The sequence below is a fragment of the Nansenia antarctica genome (assembly GCF_963989245.1).
Source record: "Nansenia antarctica genome assembly, chromosome: 5".
NCBI lineage: Eukaryota > Metazoa > Chordata > Actinopteri > Argentiniformes > Microstomatidae > Nansenia > Nansenia antarctica.
Genome location: NC_137690.1, coordinates 23,756,948 through 23,782,199, shown reverse-complemented (window position 1 = coordinate 23,782,199; position 25,252 = coordinate 23,756,948). Strand labels below are relative to the sequence as shown.

Here is a 25,252-nt window from a genome sequence, read left to right as displayed (position 1 = left end):
TTCAATCTATGGCAGAAGATAGATAGTGACTCTTGTGTTTCTCTGATTTCCATTGTGTCAGTTACTGTATGTGAGAGACATGTCTACTTTTTCAGATTGGACTCCAAACACAGGAACAGCTTAGTGGTTTTCCCCTGCTGTGACGGTTTGTGTGTGTGTGTGTGTGTGTGTGTGTGTGTGTGTCTGTGTGTGTGCGTGCGCCCGTGCGTGCGAGTGTGTTTGTGTGTGTGTGTGTGTGTGTGGCCAGCAGGATTAAGATGGACGTGAGTCTCACCTCTCTCCCTCATCCAATTGGATTGTCTTGCTTGGCGCGGTCACGGCCAGCTTTGAGAACGAACAGGATGACAACAGCTGGACACTGAGTACTATGGGGGTAGAGGGAGGACTGCAGAGAGCCTTAGAGCTGACAATGTGACTGTGTGTTTGTGTGTGGAGGAAAACACCTGCTAGGTTCTGAACCATATATTCCTGTGTGCTGCTCACGTATGCTGTCAACTCTCCTAGAGACCTGTACATGTACATGTACCACACAGTGCTATTGAATGAGATCAGTCAATAGACTGTGCTCTGTTTGGCCTATAGGGCACATAACCTTCTGATGATATGCATCACTGCAGATTTGATCTGTGACTCCCTCAATTGAGAGACCCTTGGGTTGTCATTTGCACTGTGAGAATTTAGGTCATCGTAGGACTAGCTGAGACTGGTGTTGTTCAGGGTCAGGCATACCGGAGCGATGAGAATAAATCTAAATGTGTTGCTTTAATTATTTTTCCATTGATTTATTGACGACACATAAACCATGCATTTTACCAGACCATTTCTGTGTGAAGGCTTTGTTCAATTGCTCTCTCTTTTATTTCTTCATGAAATGACGTTAGTGAGTTGTGGAACCAAGCTGAGAAATGACAGCACAACAAACAATGAACAAAACGGTGAAAGACAATGCTCCATGTTTGAATATTCAAGTGAACCAGTCCAGGAGGGGGAGGGGGAAGGAGAATAGAGCCTTGTTTTATTGTTGTTGTGTTAATCCATGAATAGACCTATCTGTGACACAAATTCATTGTGGGTTATAACACATTTCACCATGATATCAGGCTTTCTCTCGAGGATTTGGGTATTCCTCTAGGCTATAAGAAAGTTAATATAAGGGTTACTAAGAGAAAAGGAAATGCATTACATTTGGAAAGACAGCACATTGTTTAACCAAACATTTATAATGTGTGTTCAAAGATTTAAGTCATTTTTACCGTATATTTAATTGAGGAAGCTGTTTTTGTAGTCGTAGTTTGGATGTTTAGTCCTACTTACAGTTCGGCTGTCACTTATGCATGTCCTAAGTCGGAGGTGCTAAGAGCATCCCTTGTGTGACTCTGTGAATGTCAAGAGCAGGAAGTATCACGTGAGGTGTCACAGGAAAGTCACATCTCAGAATGTACCACAGAGACAGAGACGTGCAGACTGCTCCTGCAAAAAGAACAAGCAATTGCAAAGCAATAAGAGTGGATGAGTGTGTTTTCCCTGTAGGCTCTCTGACAGACTGCACTTGTCGTTTCATATCTCATAGCCCATCAGCAGCCAGAAGCAGCACCAGCGGGACTCCATCAGGGCCATAAACACTCTGCACTGCAGACCCACCTCATAAAGGCTCAAAGCACCAACATACATCATCCACGCTCTTTACTTTGTTTTGATTTGGACAAGATGAGTGTAACCCTCATTGCGGAGGGCCGTTGTATACCTGAGTAATGCTGTTCCGGCTGTTGGTAATCCAGCTTCAAAACATTAGAGAGGGTACATCAAAGGTGTTCCCTGATCCCACTTCACTGACGGTGTTTTCAATAAGATAGATACAGAGGTTGTTGCTTGGTCACCATAATGTGGCTGTACGGTTCACTGGTTTCTCTGCCCTTTTATTTGCTGTTAATGAAAACTAGCCCTGCATGAAGATGCAGCAGTTGGCCTAGAAGTAAATTAGTCTTCATTGCTCTTACAGGGTTGACATTAGTCCAGGCAGGCGTGTTGTGATTAGAGATGACAGTCTACTCAGTGCCACTGGACTGCCAGACATTCCTCACCCAGCACCCGGTGGCTGATATTGAAGATGACTGGAATATGGAACCAAATAGCTGCAACTATTTTACAGCACCAACAAACACCAACAAACCCTCCATTTACAAATAAACCTTATAATAATGTGCTTTTGAATGTATTGGTTGTATTACCGTCAGTAACAGTGTAAATGTATCACTCTGTACTGCCAATATTCCTTTAGATATCATAGAAGTGAAGCTTTAACTTCCAAATCATTCCTATGGGCTTTAACATACAATAGCCTTTTGTTCTGTGGGTTATTTGTTCTGCTGGTGTGTTGGGTTGTGGAGGGCTGTTGGTTGAGTGTGTCCAGGGGCTTGTATTGTTAGAGAATTGGAGGCTCTTGTTTGTGGAGCTGTGAGGGTTTGTTAACAATGCCTTATTTTATGTCCCAGTGTGCATGCCTGTCGACAAATGTCCTCTCAGTGTGTGTGTGTGTGTGTGTGTGTGTGTGTGTGTGTGTGCGCGCTCGTGTGAGTTTGTGGTTTGTGTTTCTGTTTATTTGTGATCTGTGAGAGCCTCTCCCTTTTTGTGTGTCCAGATTGCAGTTTGTGTACATAACTCTTTCATTGTGTGGTCTCACCACTGTAGGCTGGTTGCATCTGTGTTTGTGTGTGTGTGTGTGTGTGTGTGTGTGTGTGTGTGTGTGTGTGTGTGTGTGTGTGTGTGTGTGCGGGCGGGCAGGCGTTCGTTCGTCAGTGAGTGTGTGTGTGTGTGTGTGTGTGTATGTGTGTAGTGGGGATGTGTGGAGGAGAATTAAGGGGCAGGGGGGTTTACTGCCATCCTCTCCTAATGGGGCCTTTCACTCTCCCTCCATTCATCTGGTGGTATGGTGGCGTAGAGGGGGGAGCCGGGGGATTAAGGGGGTAGAAGCAGTGCCTTGTTAAAGAAAAAGAAAGGGTTTGAGTGTGTCGATTGGATTAACTTGTTTGGGCTTATTAAGAGGGGAGACACAGCAGCTTGTTAAAAGCGCTGCATGGGGCGTCCTACAGAGAGCCGGCGGGTCACCATTCAAATAGGCAGAAGCCCCGCCCTGTTCACTGTGCAGGCTCACGGCCAGGCTGCAGGACCATGGCTGCCCTGCTCGGGTGGAGGAGGGAGAGGGGGGGGCGGAGGTCTGAATAGGACCCGCTGGAACCAAGCAAGTTCTGCTTCACCACAGGGTTACTGATGGTCTCTCATCTCAACGCCAGGAGGACACAAAAAGTCACCTTCCATGGGGACAGACACAGACAGACAGACCGAGAAAGAGAGAGAGAGACACAGACACACACACACACACACACACACACACACACACACACCTCTGTTGGACCGTGACCGTCCACTTGCTCTGATTGCTCTCTCCACCTGGTGGGATGCTTATCTGGGCAGACAGCTCTGAGTGCAGGGAGACATCTCCTGATCTCTGCTGCAGTTTAATAACCTTTTAACTGAGAAATACCCACTTTACCAAGCCCCGCCGTCTCCTTATTCCAGCTTATTACCTCATCTCCAGGGATCGATCTTCCCCCCTTTTCCAAGCAGAGTAAGCAGAACGGGAAGGGGCTGATAGGCTGGCTGGCTTTGGACGTACACTATGTGGTGTAATAAGAGAAGTGTGAGTGGATCTGATGAGTGAATAGTGGTGTTATTTTATACAAGAGTGGGGGTGTGTGTGCACTCACATAGATCCAGCAGTACCTTTAGGGCAGATTGACCCAGACATGATCCCAGCAGACAATCTGGTTTTCGGTATGTTGAAGGATGGGTTGCTCTGGGTGCGCTGCATTTTTTGGATGATAATTTCCTGCTACTGATAGACATCTGCTAAAATGTGCAATATCTAAAAATGAGAGGATGAGAGGACAAGGGAATGTGACAAACAAGTCTAAGAGCGCCCCCGTCTTCTCCCCTAGAGGCAGTAATAGGAGAAAATTGGTTCTTGAAATGGAATCGCAAATGGAGAATAATGGAGGCTAGTTACACGATTGTCTTACATTTTCAGAGAGAGAGAGAAAAAAAAAGGAAAACTGTGGAGGCATTCCCCATGAGGCTAGTCTTTGGACTATCTATGCTTTGTGCCTCCCCTCCTCCTCTTCCTCCACCACTATCCTTTAACAAATGGGCTGTGAGAGAAGGCTTGTTGTGAAATTAGTATCCTCACAGAGAGGGCACAGTGAGAGGCTTTTAGCCTGTGAATGGCCAGTAATGAGCTCAAAGTGCCAGTGTGTTTCGGCCAGGCCTGTCTGTGTATGAGAGGAAATGGCACTGCTAGTGGGCTTTTTTTCTCGAGCACCTGGCGGGAAAAAGAGCGCTCCTTTTTTCAGAGGGGGGGGGGGGGGGAGGAGGAAGAGAGAGAGAGAAGAACCCCCATACTTACCTCATACACAGAGCTTTAGGTTCTGTGCATATTTGTTACAATTTGTCCAACAAATCCTGAGTAAAGATCCCTTCGAAAGACTCATTTGTAATGGCTGATTGGATTGAGGCTTTTTATGGGTGTAGAACAGTAAGTCTCTCCCATCAGTCCTTCTCCGGTGATTTTCAGAGCTTTTTTTTTATGTGCTGTGTTTGAATTGTGCACTGAAATGAGTGAAAATAGTAGCTGGTAGCTCATGAACTGGCAGTAATTTAGCTCCTTATCATTGTAATTGCTTTCTTTCATATTAAAATGCTAATCTATAAAACTAAGTAATGGACTGTTGGCAGGTGGCTAAATGTTCATTTAGTGATTCTCCAAGAAAATAAATAACAGGGGACAAGCTTCTGACAGGCGTGTGAGGAATCATTTTTCAATAATCTGCCGAGCATCACGGCAGGAGATGCTGGCGCTTGACAGCAGAGATGAAATATTTGCCTGCATGTGCTCTTTGTTTTTATATGTGAGGAGGGAGACTGGCTCAGATGGAAATAATACTATCTCATATCGACGGGTTCCGGACAGGACACAGGATCAAAGCAGCAGCCGAGTGCTTTAAACATAAGACAGCTTGGGGATCTTCTGTACTGTTCTGTTATTGCAGTTTGGGGGGAAATGAATAGTGACATTTATCAATGAAGTTGCTAACTAATGAGGAGATCCTGATGGCATAAATAACACATTGTTTAAGCAGTTTTTTTACTCTCACCTCTTTACTCTCACAGTCATAACTGAGTGGCGTTGATATGCGACTAATGAGTTCTACTGTACATGTACTGTATCTCACCGGCCTATAGGGAAGCACACTGTGTAGTTGAGGCTGCACCTAGACACCATGTGTGAGCCTGACAGAGGGGGCTGCAGGTCTTTGTTCTTACTGTACAGTATGGGTCCTGTGTTTTCAACCTGATGGGCTTTTTGGGGAGAGGCTAGCAGGCAGCACACCCCAGTCTTAGTTCCTCCAGAGCAATGGGGGGCGGACGGGGAAGTGGGGAGGGGGGTGGGGGGCGGGGGTGTAGAGCTGGAGATTTATGGCCTGGGGGGAGATTGATTAGTGCCGTCACTGGCCCTGATGTACGGTTGGCACTCTCCCCCTCCCAACCCATCAGCATTAGCTTGTACACATACAGGCACACACACACACACACACACACACACACACACACTCACACACACTTGTCCCCTATAGCACACACAGCTACACACACAAATACTGTACAGTCACATCTCACTCCCCTAGGCGTTTCCTGACAGCCTCCCAGAGCTGTCGCATGTTAAGTTGCTGTAGACAGACTGCTGTTTTCTCAGCATTACCATTTTTTTTTGCTGTCCATAGATAACACCATCAATCACCAAACGTGCACTGCCCCGTGAGGAGTGCATCTGAATTGTTGCGTTTTCTGTGTGTGTGTGTGTGTCTGTCTGTGTGTGTGTGTGTGTGTGTGTGTGTGTCTGTGTCTGTGTCTGTCTGTGTCTGCGTGTGTGCGTGTGTGCATGTGTGTGCGGACGGACAGAACAGAAGCAGTAAGACCAGAGCGGATGTCCTCTTTGCAGAGACAGAGTGAGCAGGGAGTTTGGACTCCAGTGTGAACCAGTGTAATCTGAGCTGCCCCGGCGCAGGTGTGTGTTTATCATTCTACACACAGAGCAGCGAGGCAGGCAGCTGTAGCCATCAACTCTCCTCTCTGAGAAAACCAAACACATCACACCCAACAACATCCACGCCAGAGTCAGTCCCTGCTCTGAGCCGACCCACCGGACATGCCCATGGGGCTTTGGCTCTAATCCTCCTGCTTTTCTCACGTTCTTCTTTCCCCTCTCTCTCTCTCTCTCACCCCCCCCTCTCTCCCCTTCTCTCCTTCTCTCCTTCTTTGCTCTAGGTTGGCCGTAGCAGTCCCCCGGCTGTAGTACTCCGCCCACCCCGCCATGCTGGCCTGTCTGCAGAGGAGGCAGAACCCTCCACCCCAGCACCCGGTGTGTGTCAGCAAGACCCTGGAGCCGCCGCAAGCCCTCAGCCGAAAATGTGAGTAAACAGTAAACAAGCAGGAAAGGGGAACGCCGGTCAGGGTTTAACCCCACAGGACAGCTAAGGAATGAAAGGCATGTGTGAAGGGATGGAAAATGGCATTGTTGTTAATGTCCTTTGTCATTTTGGTCCTTTTCTTGGCGGAGGAATTCCAACATTTTATATTTTGGTCTGCCCTGAGAACTTGAGCACTGACATTCTGTTTGGTTGCTCAGTGGGGGTGTTTAGCTGAGCTGATTCTGCAGTCGTGGCAACGTGGTCTGTACAGACCATGTTTTAACGTGCCTCCCTGGCCCTGGGTGACCCTGAGGGTCTGTAAACATTTACAGTGTCTGGCCCCTGCCTCGCTGGCCGCCCGTAAAGCAAGACAGCTGCTCTGTTTGCTCCCAGAACACAAACCTCCGTCCACTCACAAAACAGGAGAGAGGAACCAGAATGGGATGGTGTGGGAAGTTATAGAACTAGCAAAACTGGCTGTGACCAGTTCAGGATTAAAGAAAGCCGCCGTAAGGTCTCGTGTAAGGTGTATTTCTCCCTAATTTCCTTGAAGCCTTTGCGATTAGCCTTTAACAGAATCAGTCTGTCTTGTGATGGGGAGGTGAGAGGGTCTGTTCTGCTTATAGAACACCCTGGGAGCCTGTTTGCCCTTTGTTTACACGGCAGTCCTGCTACCTCAAGCCGATTAGAGGAGGAAGGCGGATGGAGGGAAGGAGCACACTAACCTAGCAGTTTCAACCTCAGCTTAGTGAGGGCTTAAAGGGGGATAGCAGAGCCTGCTCCTCTTCATCAGTGGGACATTGTATTGGCTGTCTACCCAGCTCTGAGTTGAAAGGCTTTAAAAAACCCTGTTGGCTTTGGGGGAGGAAATGAAACACTGACCAAGGTCTTGCTTCTCAGCCTCACAGGCCAATTACCTCTGAACCCAGCGCCCTCTCCCTGCTTCCTACTGCTATCAAAGGGGAGAGGGAGCGATAGGACAAGGCTACTGTGTGTGAGGCCGTGTGTTGCTATTTTGCAGACCTGTGTGTGGACCTGTGCATGGGGGGAGGTTTCTAAAAGCTGAGCCAGAGAGAAAAAAAAAAATGTGTGTGTGTGTGTGTGTGTGTGTGGACACACAGGGAGAGGGAGAGAGACTACCCAGGGTGCATGGGGATGGAGCAGCTCTGCAGAGCTCTGAGTGGTGGCCAACCAGTTCCACTAATGAGGTTCCAGAGAGACGAACCTGAGAGAGAGAGACATTGACTAAGAGGGTAGAAATGGAGAGTGGGAGAGAAATAGAGGGAGGGCTCAATGGCCGCCGTAATCGATTTCCTTCATCCATTTCTACAGGATTAGCCCACTTCCTCTCAGGTCCCTTTATTGAGGGGCAGCCAGTGGGAGTCAGGGCTGGAATCAATAGAGAAAGAGAACAGTTTCTCCTTGCCCTCCCCTTCCCTCCCCCCCGCCTACCTCTCTCTCTGTCCACCTGTTAAATCCTTTGATTGAAAGATTACCACAGCAGCCATATTGAGGTTCATAATGACTGTGTTTGAGAATAATAGCCTCCTTTCTGTCCCTGCGGAGGTGCGAGTGTTGGATTTCAGCATTGTGCAGCCCCGGCCTCAATGAGACGATTGTTCAGCCAAGCCCAAAAGGGGTGCGGAAAGGCAGATGTCGGCTTTGGCCCGGTGCAAGTGGGCACACTGGGCTCGCCATGCAGAGCAGGTCCTCGTGATCGATCACCCGTGGCCCAGTTTGGGTCGAGTGGGGGGGGGGGCGGATGGGCTGTGGCTAAGGTGACCTGCAGCCTGCTAGACTACGCCCCTCACAGAGAGAGAGAGGATGTGAGGGAGATTACCTGGCGGTGCAGGGGAGGTGAGGCTTTTGCAATTTGCATTTGCTGTCCTTTGCACAAAATCGGTGGGGGCTGTCGGGCGGGGGTGGGTAGGGATGAGATGGTGAGGGAGGGAGGGAGGGGGGGCACCAGGGTATTAGAAAAAGCCCCTGCATGCAGATGCCGAGAGCGGCTGCACAGTTCATTGATGCGACTCCCATTAAAAATCCCTCATACCCTCAATAAAAAAGGACTTAACTGGCTCTACCATCAGCTGGAAGCGTTCAGATCGGCTCGCCAGACAATCAATTTCCCCTGAGCGCACAGAGCTTAGCGGGAGAAACGGCAGGCAGAGAGGGGGATTTTTCCATTATCACAGTCCGCTCCGTGTCTGGGAAGGAGAGAGCAGGAGTGAGAGAGAGAAAGAGATGGGGAGAGAGAGAAATGGTGAGCAAGAGACAAGGAGAAAGAGTACAGAGAGACAGAGTAGAGTGGAGGGAAGAGGGTGGACTGGCTTTTCAAAAAGCCATTGACCGGCTGCCCTTAAAAATATATTGGATTAGCCTCACAGGGGCGGCTTTTAGATTTTTTTCTTTCTCCTCTGGCCGTGGAATTAAAAGGAGTGCGGAGCATTACTTAAATTATAAATCATAGCCACTTGCTTTCAGCGTGCCCAAATTCCCAGCGTATGTGGCTGCACTCTCCACCGCCAGCCCCTGTCATTTTTAATTAAATACCCCCCTTATGGGTGACATTTGTGGTGTGGCTCCCGCCCTCCCCCCTGCTCCCCTTCACGTCTGTCTGTCGCTGCCCTAGATGGAGACATGAAAGGTGGAGACGGCAGTGGAGCCAGGGTCTCTCATCACGTCGAGCCCCAGAGAGAGGGCACCAAGTCCAGTCAGATGAGAGAGAATAAAGGCCCTGCAGGGGAGAGGCATGGATGCGACTGACCCCAGCCACCCTGGCTTCACCCCCTCCCCTCACCTCTCCGCTCTCCCTCCAGTGTGGGGTGGAGGCCCCCCAGGCAGCACAGGGGTGATTGTAGTTAGCCTGCCTGCTCTGGGGGCTAGAGAGGTGTGGACAGAGAGGGGTTAGTTACACTAAGAGAGCTGGACAGGAGAGCACCCAGCAAACCGATAGTATCTCTTTATAGTCACAGACAGCAATTACTAGAGAATGTCAACCTGAAAATTCTTTTTCAGGGGTATCTGTCCAAACAAGTTCTTCTTCTTTTTCTAAATACTTGTTTTGTTTCTTTGTTTGTTTGTTTGTTTGTTTGTTTTACAATTTATGATGAGATTTTTATATTTACAAGATTCTCAGTAGGGATGATGATGCTTATGGTTATCCATTATGGCACTCCATTTCAATATCCATTTTTGACAGGCCTTGTCACAATGTCTGCCCACTTGTGTGTTCTTTACACTGGTCCGCCATAGGTCCTGCCCTGTGCCCTGCCTTGTCACAGTAGCTCCCGTGTCTAGCTGCCCTATGATTGGATCAGACCTTCGGCTCAATCTGTGTCTTCTCCAGTCCCTGCCAGCCCTGGCTCCCATACATATGTCCATAAGGCACCGTGACATCATCCAGCTGGCCTCAGGAACCCATCTAAGAGGTGTGGAGGTTGCTGATGTCTCTGGTTCACTCTGTGTCTGGGGAACTTTTGCCCTCTTCCAGCATGAACGACAGAGAGAACCTGCATTTGTCACTAACAACCTGAGGACATGACATGGTGTCACTGGGGAATGTTAGTCCTAAAAGCCCTGTGTCTTTGCTGGGAGGCCTTTTAGACCCACTCTAGTTTTCTTCCCCGAGCTGCAATGGCTGGGACAAAGAATATGTTCAGATAATGACCTCCAGCTAACTGCTCTTGCACTGGTGTTTGAGCAGGAGGTAGACATGACAATGGAATTACCGTTCCATATCAAATTGCAGCACTGTACTCCAATGGCTTTTATGTGGAGGGAAAAGGGAATTCATTTCCTGTAGAATATTTAAATGTGGTCACAAGTGGCAGCAGAAATAACAACCTTTTCCCTGATTGCCTTTGAGGCCCGGAGGGAGAGAGGAATGGACTGGAACTGCAAAGAGGCGTAGAAAGAGGGGGAGGTAGAGCGAAAGAAAGAGAGAGAGCGGTGGACCTGCAGAGAATCTGCATGCACTTGACCTTTTCCCACTGATTGAACCGCCTCTTTTCCATCTCCCATTTGGAATTCCACAGAGCTCACACTGGCCTCGTCATTATTCCTCACACTCCAGTTAAACAGGGAGGTCGGGAGGTGTTCCCTTCCCAGTGAGGGCTGATTGACAACGGTCCGTGGCCTACCCTCTCCGAGGCACATACTGACCTATCCTCTTCCTTAGTATAACTAAGCGCTTAACTATCTTTTGTATAGCCTCACACAGAATCCTCCACCAGAGATTTGTTTCCAGTGAAGTGAAGCTAGTGAGGAATAGAGGCGTACAGTGCAATACTAGTCTCCCCCTAACAGTCCTCTGTACCTAACAGTCCTCTGTACCTAACAGTCCTCTGTACCTAACAGTCCTCTGTACCTAACAGTCCTCTCTGCCAGGCCGGCGGTGGTGTCTCAGCGCTGGCACACAGAACATCATTTCCGGTGGCGGGCTGTGTCCCATGGTTCCATGTTTTCGCTGTGCCCTCTACCGTCTGTTTTAGATGTGTGGGTGTGGGGTATTGTTGTTGCCTAGGGAGCAGAGCTTTAGGAAGTGCGGGGGCACAGCTCTAGTTTGGCCACAGTGGGACTTTGTGGAAATGCTGGTTCCTGGTTCCAACCCCTCCAAGCTGGCATTTGGGCGTCCCAGCAGGTGCAGTGCAGTAACACCCTCTATCACTGCGTGCCAGAGGGTGGGGTGGGGTGGGGTGGGGGGACAGGAGGGCGGGGAGGCGGGGCAGGAGGAGAGTAGGAGGGGGGCAGGGAGTGTCCACAGCCCCTGATGTCCCACAGGAAATGACACGCCACCCCTGCCATCTCTGCGCTGAGCCCTCAGCGGGTACGCCATGGGGGACGCTCTGGAGGTATCACACGCCTGTGGCAGAGCGGTGATGGCCACTGCCAAGAACAGAGCTGAAGTATAATAATTAGATGGTACACAGTATGTGTGTATTTGAATAGACCATCATATATATATATATCCAGTATATATACATCCATTAGATCATTGCAGGAATAAGTGGGGCGTTAACTCACCATTTCTACTGTGAGGTACAGTAAATCCCAGGACCTTTGGCTTATGTTGGCTGTACAGTATGTATTCATTCAGCTCAGTGAGAAGGTCTGAGAGGGGAGGGCTGGACTGTAAAAGCATGAGAGACGCAGCACAATGCTAATATCATCGCTCCTGTGGGACCTTTAACTTCAATTAGTGTGGTTGGCTCATCTGACCAGGTCCATCTTCACTGATTAAATTGCTTGCGCGCGTGCGTGCGCGTGTGTGTGTGTGTGTGTGTGTGTGTGTGTGTGTGTGTGTGTGTGTGAAGACTGTGCACACCCCTGTGTGTGAGTCCATGATTGTGTACGTGTGTGTGTGTGTGTGTGTGTGTGTGTGTTTCAGGGGAATTTCCATCTTAGGTATCAGAAATAGAGCTCTGTAGATTTGTGACACGGCTAGAGTTTTTCCACTGATCCTGGCTCTCAGCTTTAGTTTGTCGGCCCCTTAGGGTCAAAGAGTCTACCAAACCAGACTGTGCTCCTTAGTGATTTATGTCGTCTTTCATCGGAATTGAAGTGTAGAAAATACAAATGACTCGCCAGTACTCATGCAGAACATCCTAACCACTATTCAGTGGACTCTTTTGTGACCTGTCATTGAATCATATAGACTGAAGACTAATGGTCCTCACTTTTTCTCTGCCTCTCTGTAACTCTTTCTCTCTTTCACCCCCCCCCTCCCCCCTCTACCCTGCCCCCTCCCCCACATCCCTCTCTCTTTCTCTCGCCCCGTCTCTCTTCGTTGGTGTGTATAGTGCAGAGGAGAGCCTTGTTGTCTGTGCAGTGTTAAATATTAATTGCGAATCAGTGGAGGACTTGTCTCCTAAATGATAGAACAGAAGGGCCCAGGCCTGCCTCAGGCTGCCTGCGGGCACCTTTCTTCTCCCATTTACCTGCAGGCCCGCGCACCAGAGCTTCCCCCAGTCTGACAGGCCTGCCCAGGCGCCCACAGCCTCCCCTCCCCTCCTTCTGCTGCTGCTCACTGCTCTCGCTGCTCTGCTTCCTCTCTTATCTCTGCTTCTCTGTATGCTCCGACAATCTCTACTCCTCAGGTCCCCTACTCAAACCTTCTGTGTATGTGTGTGTGCGTGTGGGTGTGTGTGTGTGTGCCCTCACGACTGTGTAAGTGTGTGTTTCGGTGAGTGTTTGCCGCCGGCTCTTGACTCCAAATGTATCAGAATCAGAATCAGAATCGCTTTTATTTCATCTTACTGTACAAGTACACAAGTAAAATTCTTTGGCTTTGGTTCCTCAACATTGACATTGCAGCATTCAGATACAAAAAACACACAATAATAATAAGTAACGTAAAACAAGTAACCCTACATTGATAAAGTAATAAAGTGATAGTGAAGTTTACAGTGGCTTCAACAGTGCAAAAATGCTGTGCAAAGTATGATGATATGAAATGCAATATAATACAATATAGTACCATAGTAAATTATTAAAATAGTAAATAATCCAGTAGTGTGCAGTAGTTAATATATAATACTGTAATATGTTCATTTTTGTAGTGTGCGTGGGGTTGGTTAGGGGGTTGCAGTCTTTTGTATTGTTCCAGTGTATTTCTCCAGGAGTCTGATTGCTTGGGGGAAATAGCTGTTTGTCAGCCTCTGGGTTTTAGCCCCGAGGCTTCGGTACCGTTTCCCTGACGGCAATAGCTCGAACAATTTCGGATTGGGGTGGCTGGGGTCCCTAATAATCCTGAGGGCCTTTCTGACACACCGGTCCTTGTAGGTGTCGTGGATGGAGGGAAGCTCACATCCACTGATCTTCTCAGCTGTCCACACTACCCTTTGAAGCGGTTTTGGGCAGTGCAGTTCCCGTACCTGGCAGTGATGCATCCCGTCAGGATGCTCTTGGTTGTGCCTCTGGAGAAGGTCCCTGGGATCTTAGGCCCTAAACCAAACTTTTTCAGCCGCCTGAGATGGAAGAGGGGACATTGTGCTTTTTTAACTACCTGGTTGGTGTGTCATCCCAGGTGATGTGAACCCCCAGGAACTTGCTGTTGACCCTCTCCACAGCAGACCCTTTGATGGTGACGGGGTCTTATGCCTACCTCTTCTTCCTGAAGTCCACCACCAGCTCCTTGGTCTTGTCGGTGCTGAGAGCGAGGTTATTGCCCTGGCTGTACTGAGCCAGGCGGTCGACCTCACTCGTGTAGGCCGTCTCGTCGCCGTGTTGGAGCTATGAGTGGCCACGCAGTCGTGGGTGTACAGGGAGTAGAGGAGAGGGCTTAGGACACAGCCTTGGGGGTCAGAGGGGTTAGAGGGGCGGAGGTCTAAAGCCCATCTTCTCCACTTGTTTATGGTCTGACAGGAAGTCCAGGATCCGGTTGCATAGAGAAGTGTAGTGAAAACACCAGTCAGCTGTCCTGTGCACGCTTTAAGCACCTGGCCTGGATTTCCATCCGGCTTTGCGGATGTTGATGCGCTTGAAAACCTCACACACGTCTTCCTCTGTGATGGCCAGTGCTTGCTGTGTCGTCTGTGGTGTGGGCTCTCTCTAGGAGGTTTGTGTGGCTCAGTTCAAAGCGGGCGTAGAAGCTATTCAACTTGTCTAGTAGAGAGTCAGTAGCGATGGTTGTGCAGCTGGGTCTCTCTTTGAAGCCGGAGATCGTGTGTAGACTCTTCCACATGCTGCGTGGGTTATTGCTCCTTAGCTATGACTATTTCGTTTTTTTCACTGTTTAGTTTAGTTTATTAGCTTATAGTCTTGTGGATAGTCCCCATTAATTAACAGCAGTAAAGCAGTAAATGGAGCAGCTTTAGCTTACATGGCTTATTTCCAGCTGTAGTCCCTGGCAAGTTAATATGCACCCTAAAATACATTAGTTAAAAGATTGTTAATCCGTGGTTTCCTGTTTGGGACACCCAGACTGTTTTTATGGGGACCACTTCCTCTAAAATCTTGAAGAATGGTGTCTGATTCGTCTAGTTGACTAGATCGCATGATTGGTGGAGACGTTTTCAGCTTGTGCTTGTAGGCGGGCACAAGGAGGACGGTAGAGTGATCTGATTTGCTGAACGGTGGGCAGAGGAGGGGTTTGTAAGGCCTCCCGGAACTGCGTGTCTGCGTGGTCTAGGCAACTTCCACCCCGGGTGTTAACATGTATGTGTTGGAAGAATTTGGGTAATACCTTTTTCAGCGTCGCTCGGTTGAAGTCTCCAATCACTATTAGAGTGGCCTCTGGATTGTCTATGTTGCTGATAGTTCCCGTAGAGTTCCTTGAGTGCGACGTTCGTGTCGACTTGTGGTGTGATATAAACTGCTATGCATATACAACGGTGGTGAATTCTCTCGGTAGCCAGTGCAGGCGGCAGAGCAGCACCAGGAATTCAATTTCCTTAGCTTTTCCCTGAAAGTTCCATTGTCCTGTCAGCGCAATGCACAGAGAAGCCTGTGAGAGAGTGTGCGTGATCCGGTGTGATCTGGGATAACCACGTCTCTGTGAAGCAGATGATATGGCAATGGAATGGCTGGAAGGAAATCCTTGCTTTTAACTCACCCAGCTAGTTGTCCAGGGATTGTACGTTGGCTAACAGAATGTTGGGGAGTGGAGTTTATTTCGTTGTCTAATTCTGACCAACAAGCCAGCTCGTCACCCGCGTCTCCTACGCCTCCTACGTCTCCTACGCCTCCTACGTCTCCTACGCCTCCTACGTCTCCTACGCCTCCTACGCCTCCTACGACCTCCTACGCCTCCTACGCCTCCTACGCCTCCTACGCCTCCTACGTCTCCTACGTCTCCTACGTCTCCTACGCCTCCTACGCCTCCTACGCCTCATATGCCTCCTACGTCTCCTACGCCTCCTACGTCTCCTACGCCTCCTACGCCTCATATGCCTCCTACGCCTCCTACGCCTCCTACGTCTCCTACGTCTCCTACGACCTCCTACGCCTCATACGCCTCCTACGCCTCCTACGACCTCCTACGCCTCCTACGCCTCCTACGACCTCCTACGCCTCCTATGCCTCATATGCCTCATATGCCTCCTTCACGGTAGCTGTTGAGTCTGTTGAGTCTTTTGAGGAAAATAAAGTGTAGCAGTGGCATATACTCAAAGACAGCCAGGGCAGGAGAGGGCTGTCATAGATCAATCCAGTCCAGGTTGGGATTTGTGTTCTGTGTATTTTCTGTGTGTTATCATGCTTTCTCTCTCTCTATCCCATCCCCTCTCCCCGGCAGTGGTGTGTGCCGTCTGAGCATGGCCCCCAGAGTGTGCGTCTCCTCACACTGAGCCTGTCTTTGTTCCTCTATCAGCCCTGTCATCTGGAGAGGTGTGTTGAGATGAAACAACTGCCACTGCATGCTGGTCCGCTGGCTGGCGCTGACCTGTGGATGGCCCCTTAGGACAGGGCTCAGGGATCATTGGGCTCCAAAGCTTTTTGTTTTGGAAATTAAACCAGTCTGGGGTGATGTTGTATGTTGGGTCTGTAACTCCTAGCACTGGAGCGGAACTTCTCACAAGGGGCAATGGGGGCACATTGTGTTGGCATGGTTTGTGATTTAGGCATAAAAGGAAAGTCCAGGAAGGGAGAGAAAGAGAGAGAGACAGAGTAAAAGGGAGGGAGGGAAAGAGAGAGAGAGAGAGAGAGAGAGAGAGAGAGAGAGAGAGAGAGAGAGAGAGAGAGAAGGGGGTGGGGGTGACTTTGATGCCACAGGAATTAGTTCACAGGCTCATGAGCACAGGCCTAATCGCACATGACAATATCGGCTGGTGTGCCAGTCGCAATGCATAACCGCCCCGTCGCTCGTGCTGACTCGGGGTATTTGCTGATAAAGCTCTGCTTTCTAGACCATGCTGTGTGCACAATGAGGGTGGCCCAGGCAGGCCTGGGGGCAGGCTCGTCACTACCCTCACCGACCATCACCACCACCCCCACCCAACCATCCTACAGATCTGTGCAGTCTACCAAGACAGGCCCCACGGGTAGACTTTTTAACCAAAGGACAGGCCGGTGAATAAAGTATTTTTTTTTTACTCTAATCTATTATGTTGCCCGTCCGGCCCCATAAATTATTGCAAATGGAAAGAGCCTGGTGAAACTCAGGCTTGAAATGAGGTCGGGGCTGTCGGCTTTGCTGGCAGTGTGAGATTTTTTTTCTTCTTCCATGTTTGATAGAAACACCCATTTTTGGGCTTTCATGGGAACAAACATGAAGCATAGTCTTTTTGTTTGGTTGTTTTGTTTGTTGGTCGTTGCGTGAAGTGCGAGGTAAACATGTTGCCCCAGTTTCCGTGTTTGGTGCACAGGCGACCCACAATGGGCCTGACATGGCTGCTGACAGCCTGCATTCCTCTCCCGCACAAAGAAGGCCCCACTTACTGTTGTTGTTGTTGTTGTTGCTGTTGTTGTTGTTGTTGTTGTTGTTGTATCTGCTCAACCAGGGACATTCAGGCCCATAATCAGTAATGAATATGTACAGTGACCTCCTTTGGATCTATGGGGATTCCCTACTGTTTGTGCATGCTGTACTTAACACAAGCTATGCTGCACAAACAACACTGGGCAAAGATGACCAAGAACAAGAGATGTTTATTCATATAAATTAAGAAGCCCTAGAAACTGAGATGACTGCTGCAATTTCTACATGATCCCCTTCATCACCACTACTACAACCTCTTCCCCTTCCAATATTGATAATGATAATGTTCCATTCAATGATATGGGGCATTGCTGGTCTGGAGTGGGGTTGGTGAGGCAGGAATGCAGGACGTGCGCTTTCCCACGCTGTTGGTTTTCCTCTGGTTTGAGACGAGGCTCTGGGCTGGCTATGCTTGCCTAATGCAGCCGAGCGCAGACAAATGGAAAGTGACACTTGTGTGTGTAGAATGGTATTTGTGGTGACGCTTTGACTACAGATAATAAAGTGTTCGCCCTGAGGTGATTTTGCTCGGCGAGCACCCCCAATGAAACTCACTTACTCAGAGAGGAGACAGGAAGGGGGATAAAGGGAGGGGTGGAGAGAGGGAAAAGGGAAAGAGTAGAGTAGAGGAGAGAAGGTAAAGAGAGGGAAAAGGGAAAGAGTAGAGGAGAGGAGGTAAAGAGAGGGAGAAAGAGGAAGGGATACACAGAGGAAGTGAGGTTCGGCTGGAGAGCGGAGGTTTGGATCATCTCCTATGAGCAGGATGGTGTGTGTGTGTGTGTGTGTGTGTGTGTGTGTGTGTGTGTGTGTGTGTGTGTGTGTGTGTGTGTGTGTGTGTGTGTGTGTGCGTGTGCATGTGCGTGTGCGTGCGCGTGCATGCATGTGTTGTCTGGTCTTGTGTGCAGAGGAATCCTTCAGGATCAATCAATCAGCAGTAATTTGCTCTACAACCTATAAAAGGTCTGGAATGAACACCAGGCTGCTACATCAAACCAGCTAATTAGTTCTGATAGTTGATTCACTAACATCTGGGTTTACACCAGATCACACAACAATGTACTGTACCGAAACACAACAATGTACTGTACTGTACTGTACTCCAGCAGGGTGGCGGTCAGTTTGATTTTAATTCAGTAAATTCAGGAAGTAATTTGAATTTACATTGATGAATTGATTTTTTTCAGTTAATTGAGAAATCATTGAAAATGAATGCCTTAATTGCAGTAATTGAATTGTAATGTACATTTTCTTCCTGAATTCATTGAAATTCAACTGACCGCAACCCTGATCTAGAAAAATAAGTGTACTGCACGGAAGAGAGCCAATTCGTTTTTGTAACTTCATGCATTCAGTTGTATTATGCTAAAATTAATTCACACAATCTGCTTTACACATTCCCACAGAAATAGAGCCTTACCTATAACCATGACACCCAGCCACCTGCCCAGAAATGAGGTTCAAATGACTTCTTAAAGCTTATCTGTGTGTATCTCAGCTCAGTCCAAACAGCTCAAATACAGACTGGTGCTGGGAGGAGGAAACATGAATGGACCTCTCATTTGAGCATTTCTTCCTTCTGCCAGGGCAGGAAATTAATTGATTGAATCTCAGACAAGATAGTCTGTAATGAAATAACAGATTACATTTAGGAGTCATGTCCAAGCCTTTTTCCATTTTAATGACTAAATCCATATTTGACACAGCGCCATGCCTCAGTGAATGTGCTGGATCAGAATGAAGATTGCGTCAGTTTGTGAAACACTCTCATTTTCCTCCCAACCATTTGGGAAATATGTCTGTAACTGTAACTCCAGACAGCAACTTAAGAGAACACTGTTGTTGGTAGAATGGGGAGGATTTGAATAGTCTCTCAGGTGTGCATTTCTTTGATGATGATGATGATGATGATAATTATGATGATCACAATGACGAAAAACAGACGAACAGGCGAAAACTTCAAGAAATCATTCTAATTCAATTTGATCTGGATCTGTCCAGTTACAGAGAGCAACATGTCTTTTCTGTGTTCTCTCCAAGAAAATCAACCTTGAGATGTACTGAGATGAGTGTGCCTAAAAATATATTTTAATATTTATTTTCCTGATGCAGAGCAGGAAGCAGCAGGGTTCTCATTTCCCTCCACATGCACTTGAATTGATGAGTTCTCTGACTGAAGGCATATTCAACATGTCTCCCCCCACAAGGCTGCTCTACCCTGGTGATCCTCAATCTCTATCTTTCTGCTTCTCTCTCTCTCTCTCTCTCACTCCCTCTCTCTCCTCAGGAAGCTCCTGCAGGGCACTGGTGTTTTGATTGACTGGCGGCCGAGTCAGCAGGACACCTCTATTATTATCATTTCTACCTCAGCGGAGGGGCGGGGGCTACTGTCCGGGGGGTCTGGCCCACAGCCCCTGCTATGTGTGCCCAATAGTCAATTAGAGGCAGCGCACTGCCGGAGACAAGTGGGTTGCAGGGTTAATTGCAGAGGACCAAACAGCTGGCTCTATCAGGGCCCATTGTGTTTGCAGCAGTTGTCACGGCAATTGAGGCCTGGCTGTAATCGCTGACTAATCAGCCCTGTGCCAGATGACACCTCCATTAGCACAAGGCAGGTATTGTTCAGGACGCAAAGCCGCCTCTGGCTTCCCCCCGCCTGCGCCTCCTTTCACAAACCTGCTTTTGTCCACGATGGTAACGGAGGGGGGTAGAGGATGTCATAGACCCTGATCCTATCTGCACAGAACTAGACAATAGGCATGGGTCAAGGGTTTGTCCTCAGAACAATGCTTTCAAATCTGTCGATTCCAAACTGCTATACATTTAACAAGTCAAACTTTTTTTTCCAAAGTGAGTGATTCAGGCATGAGGGATTTTAAGCCCATTCTAGCCATTAATTATTAACTTGAATAGCTACATAACAATGAGGTGGAAAGGGCAAAGCGTGACTCTGTGGAGGATAGATTGAATATGCAGCAAGACGGTGGAAAAAGGAGTAGATTAGCATCCGTTGGTCTAAAAGCATTGTGGTCTTCTAGAGCCCTGTGGTTTTAAAAGGACACATGGGGGGTGCTGGGGGCCGGTAGAGTGTCTAAAGCCCTCTCTGGGCTCCTGTACGTGCTGACAGCTCATGCACATTTAACAGAGACCGTCTCAGAAAGAAGGCTTCCCAGTGAACCTGGTAGATGTTGCACTGCGGCTGACCCCTTGTTTTCTTTCATCTCCCTGGGAATTTGCTCCTGTTTTTGCCAGAACCTCGTCCCAGCCCCTCCTTGTTTGGCCAAATTAATGTGTGTTGTTTGCTCATTGTTCTGTGAAATCATAATTTCAATTCAACCACATGGTCCTTAGTTCTTTTTAAGCATGTTATTTTGCTTGCACATGTAGGTAGACAAACTCAACCATCAAAGTATACAAGTGCAAGTAGCAATGATTCTGCCTTGTGGCTAATGGTGAGGATGTCCTGGAGGTACTCATTTGATGTATTGGAGTTACCCATAGGCTTCCCTAATAACTAGCCATTTTTACAACCTGCTCGGAATTTCAAAACATTTGGAGCACTAATAAATGGGAGAGAGGGCATTTGCAGGCAGTTCTCTCAGGCTTTTCCCTGTGCATATTCATTTAAACATTTAATTAGAATGCAAAGCATTTTTATGCTCCCTTGGATTTGATACTGCACTCTCACACAGCCTTTGACTCCCTATCGTTTCTCTCCTTTACTCCTCTCCTATCTCTCTCCCTCCCTCCCTCCCTCCCTCCTTCCCCACCTCCACCTCACCTAACTCCTGCTCTCATGCTTGCTCCGTCTGCTACTGCTGCTTGTGATCAACACAATTTGACCTCTGACTAGGAAGAAGTGCACAGAATGTAATGGATTTTTTACAGTCTAATCCAGCCGGTTCCCTCTTTATTGCTGTTTTGTACCCAGTTGACCTCATCTTTACCCTGCCTCAGCCCCCACCACACACACAGAAATTAGTTCATCAGAATTCAGAATGTGCCACTGGCTAATTAAAGGAGTGTTAATTGAGTGTTCAGTGTTAGGCACACACACACACACACACACACACACACACAGACACACACACACACACACACACACAGACACACACACACACACACACACACACACACACACACACACATACACACACACACACACACACACACACACACACACACACACACACGCACGCACACACCACCCGAAGGACAGCACAGGGTACACCAAGGACATTGCGTTTGGGGAGTTCCATGTCACTCAAATACAGAAGGAATGGTTAGTGCCCCCTTGCTTTGTTGAAAAGGGTTCTTGATTCTATCAAGGCCCTCTGCTGGTCACTTCACTTCTGTGCTGCCATGCTAGCAGCTCGGCTATCTCTAGCATAGCGTAGCTAGCTTACATCCACACAGATAGCCTCTTTCACTCGGGTGCATGGCGCTAATGAGGGATGGCATTTAGAGATGTGCTGCCCTGACACATGGGCATTGTGTGCCAAGCATTGGGTGATTAAGGACGAAGGTCAGCCCGTTAATTGCCTCCCTGCCATCTCTGCTCCCTGGCGCGTGAGCTCTCAGAACTACTGCGTGTGTTTGCTGGGGGCTTTTATCTTCAGTCCAGTGTAATTGAATATTGCACTCTCGGTTGGTTGGTGATGGTCTTACTTCGTGGTATAAAAACTGTGATGGTCATTTTTCAGGGTTCTGTTCAGCAAAGCTGTTTCAAGTGCATGCGAGTGCACAACGTTGCCTCATGCTCAGAGGAAGAGGGGGAAAAAATGTCTTCCATCCCCAGGGGAAATAATTAATCCTTACAAGGCTGTCGCATGTTGAAATGAAGCGAGTGTGAAGCATTTAGCCCAGGAGGCATTACAGGCTGTCGCCTGCACAGGCACCTGTTGTCGTCCTGCCCTACATTTCAAAAGAGAGCACCGAGCAGAGGATAACAACATGCTCCAGTGATGGCAAGTGAAACACACAATCACAGCTGGAGCTGTGTGTGTGTGTGTGTGTGTGTGTGTGTGTGTGTGTGTGTGTGTGTGTTGTGTGTTGTGTGCGTGTGCATAATGTGTGTTTGTGTATGTGTGCATATGTGTGTGTGTGCGTGTGTGTGTGCGTATGTGTGTCTGTGTGTGTGTGTGTGTGTGTGTGTGTGTGCGTGTGTGCGTGTGTGCGTGTGTGCGTGTGTGCGTGTGTGTGTGCAGGAAACCCCTACCCAGTGAGGAGGTAGGGGAGCACAGAGGAGGCAGCGCTGGGTGCCTCAGAGGGTGTTTATCAGTGAGTACCATCTGTATGCCGCTGCTCATGACTGTGATCTACTTCAGCCTGAGCCAATAAGTCACGCAGCGCTGGCCTGAAAAGAGCTTCTCTCCTTTCACCTCCATGCCCTTACTTATCCTGCGGCCCCAGAGCTCCTGGGAGGAGAGAGATGAGGATCACATCAAACAGATGTCTGTGTGTGTGTGTGTGTGTGTGTGTGTGCGTGCGTGCGTGCGTGCATGCGTGCGTGCGTGCGTGCGTGGATGTATTTGTGTGTGTCCTTGTTTGTGAGTGGATGTGGGTGTGCTTGACTTGTTTGTCCCTGTCTGTCACACTTAATCAACTCTGCTACTGAAAATATTCCACAGAACTTTGAAAATGGAAACTAGAATGAGAATAGGACAGACGCTCATTTGCCTCCTCCTCTTCCTCTGTGCCAGTGGGCTCTAATAACCGGAAGCCTTTGTGGAGCTGATATGGGTTTTGTGGGCCTGAAAGGCCTCTAATCCCTGTGGCCTATGAAGTGTGAAACTCTTTGATGCCAGGTTGGGCGCCAAAGGCTCTGCCTGTTGACAAACAAGGGCCAGGCCGGAGAGAGAGATGGAGGGAGTGGGCTTTCTCCGCTGCAGGAGAGATGCAGGCTCAGGCGTGGAAAATATGGACTCAGTCACTGAGAAGGAATGGAATTAGCCACCCTTTAATGAATTTCCTGGCTGTTTTCATAGGATTTATTTCATGTGGCAGTAATTAGGGGGAATGATGGGCATGTTGCAGCAGGGGGGGGGGTTCTTGGGGTTGTGGGGATGGCAGGGCACAGGCCCTTGATATGCCAAAGCCGAGTATCTCTCCTCATTTAGACCATGTGAAGATCAAAGATGTTTTTTCATCTTCATGTAAAGGAGATCAGAAAAAAAATACTGCCATTCCATTTGCATGTGGACCAGCGATGTGCTTTGAAATGAGCATGTTTTTTTCTCTTCTGAGCAAATGAAATAAGTCTTCTGTCAGTTTCCCCCCTGCCTGTCGAAACATCAAAGCCTGTGCCACTGCTGTCACCAGGGAGGGAAGGCTGTGCCCCAGTGACACTGGGGTAGAGTCCAGGCAGCCCCAGTCCTGGCTAGCCCTTCAGAATGGGACCAGGTTTATTCACCCTGACCATCATTATGTTTGTATCAATAGAACCATCGAATAATTGATTATGATTATGAGTTTGATAGTGTTTGAGGATAAATTACCGTTGAAATTTCCATCCAGTTATTTTACTTTTAGGATCCTGTCTGGTAGTTGGAGCAATAGGATTGTGCTTAAAAACTGTCTTACTGTAAATTCACTGCAGGAAATTCACAGACACGAACACTGTGGCTCCCCCCCTCTGCTTTTAAACTCCCAATTTATTTCTTTTATGATATGGATATTGTAGATTTAATCATTTTCACAGTCGGAGGCCCATTGGATAGAAGAAATGAACTCCCCATGCTATCTGTAATGGGAGTGGAGAAATGAGAGTTGTGGCTGCTGCTTGGCTGTGGAGTCTCTTTAAAATTACTTTGTGATAGGAAATGAAATGAAGTGAGTCCTTGTCACAGCCCCTTCCCTCTAGACTCCTCAGGTCGCCATGGCATTTGCTGACTGCATGGTTATGGCAGTTAATGTTTGTGCTTTTTGTTAACTTTTGCATTAAAAAAAAATCATTTTTGAAGGGGTTGCAAGTCATTTGTGGCAGTTGATCTATCGCTTGTAAATTGAGTTCTTTTCCAGACCCCCTCCGTTTTTTTGTTGCTCTGAGCTAAGTAGCCATGAAATTGCCTGAATAATGTCGTTTAAATCCAATCTCGCCACGGCCCCTCACCTCAACACTCCACCCCCGAACACTGACACATGGTGGGCTTTTCCAAATTGCCATTTTCCTGCTTGCCACAACGAAGCGCCAACTCCCTGAGTAAGGGGCAATACAAGTCTGTGACGTGACTCTGACGCGAATTTAATTTAGGGGTTGGTCTGGCTTCAGAAAGCATACATACACCCTCCCCCACCACTACCCCCAATTAGATGTGAGACACATTAGCTACGTTATGATTGAATAGAGAGAGCAATACTGAAACCAGGCACGTATGGCTTTTAATACCTTCCTTATACTGTACAACTCAGCCTAAGCCATGGAATAACTTTGATCTATACTTCCCAATTATGAAATATACATGTTTATACATTAAATATTAGCGTTTTATAATGGAAAAAGTTGCAGAACATTGCATGTCGTGTGACTTGGCTATATTCTCACTATATTGCTCACCCTAAAACCAGGTTAAGCATTCCCTACAGATGGTTAATTAGGGTTATCGTGAGGGTCCCTCCCTCTGCTTCTATTGTATCCTCTCTCTCTCTCTCCCTCTCTCTCTCTCTCTCTCTCTCTCTCTCTCTCTCTCTCTCTCTCTCTCTCTCTCCCTCTCTCTCTCTCTCTCTGCATGTATTCCTGGGTTGAAAAACTGAGGAAATGATGTGGAAATTAAGGGTAAGACCCAGTAAGTGATACTACTTATAAATCTCAACTGTGCCACTGCAATTAAACAAGCTTTTATCCCCCTCCCCCTCCTTGCGTCTTCCCTGATATCCAACGCTAACCCAATTCCATGCTAAAGAGAGTCCGAGTTAATTTCACAAAGCACTGATTTAACAGTGCCTAAGGTGCCAGCCTTCGACAGAATGAGTTTTTAAAAAGACCCATTTGTCTAGGGATGAACATCCACAGGAGGGTGTGAAAATTAGATGGAGAGAGAGAGAGAGAGAGAGAGAGAGAGAGAGAGAGAGAGAGAGAGAGAGAGAGAGAGAGAGAGAGAGAGAGAGAGAGAGAGAGAGAGAGAGAGAGAGAGAGAGAGAGAGAGAGAGAGAGAGAGAGAGAGAGAGAGAGAGAGAGAGAGAGAGAGAGAGAAGGAAGGGAGCTCAGATAGAAGAAGATAGTGATGGGACATTCAGTGGATGTCAGTCCTGATTTACAATGTGTCTGTCTATTTGGTCCTTGACATGTGAATAGCAGCATGGCAAATATTGTTACAGT

General features: G+C 48.1%; 1 protein-coding gene across 1 annotated transcript in view; it reads left to right on the top strand.

The window, feature by feature from the left end:
- The window catches only part of fam222aa (family with sequence similarity 222 member Aa), a 48,097-nt gene that overhangs the window by 19,148 nt on the left and 3,697 nt on the right, over positions 1-25,252 (top strand). The window contains exon 2 of the mRNA XM_080532505.1: positions 6,379-6,521. Within this exon, the coding sequence (XP_080388631.1) occupies positions 6,425-6,521 (97 nt within the window). The 5' untranslated portion in view covers positions 6,379-6,424. The remainder of the gene's footprint in view (positions 1-6,378; positions 6,522-25,252) is intronic.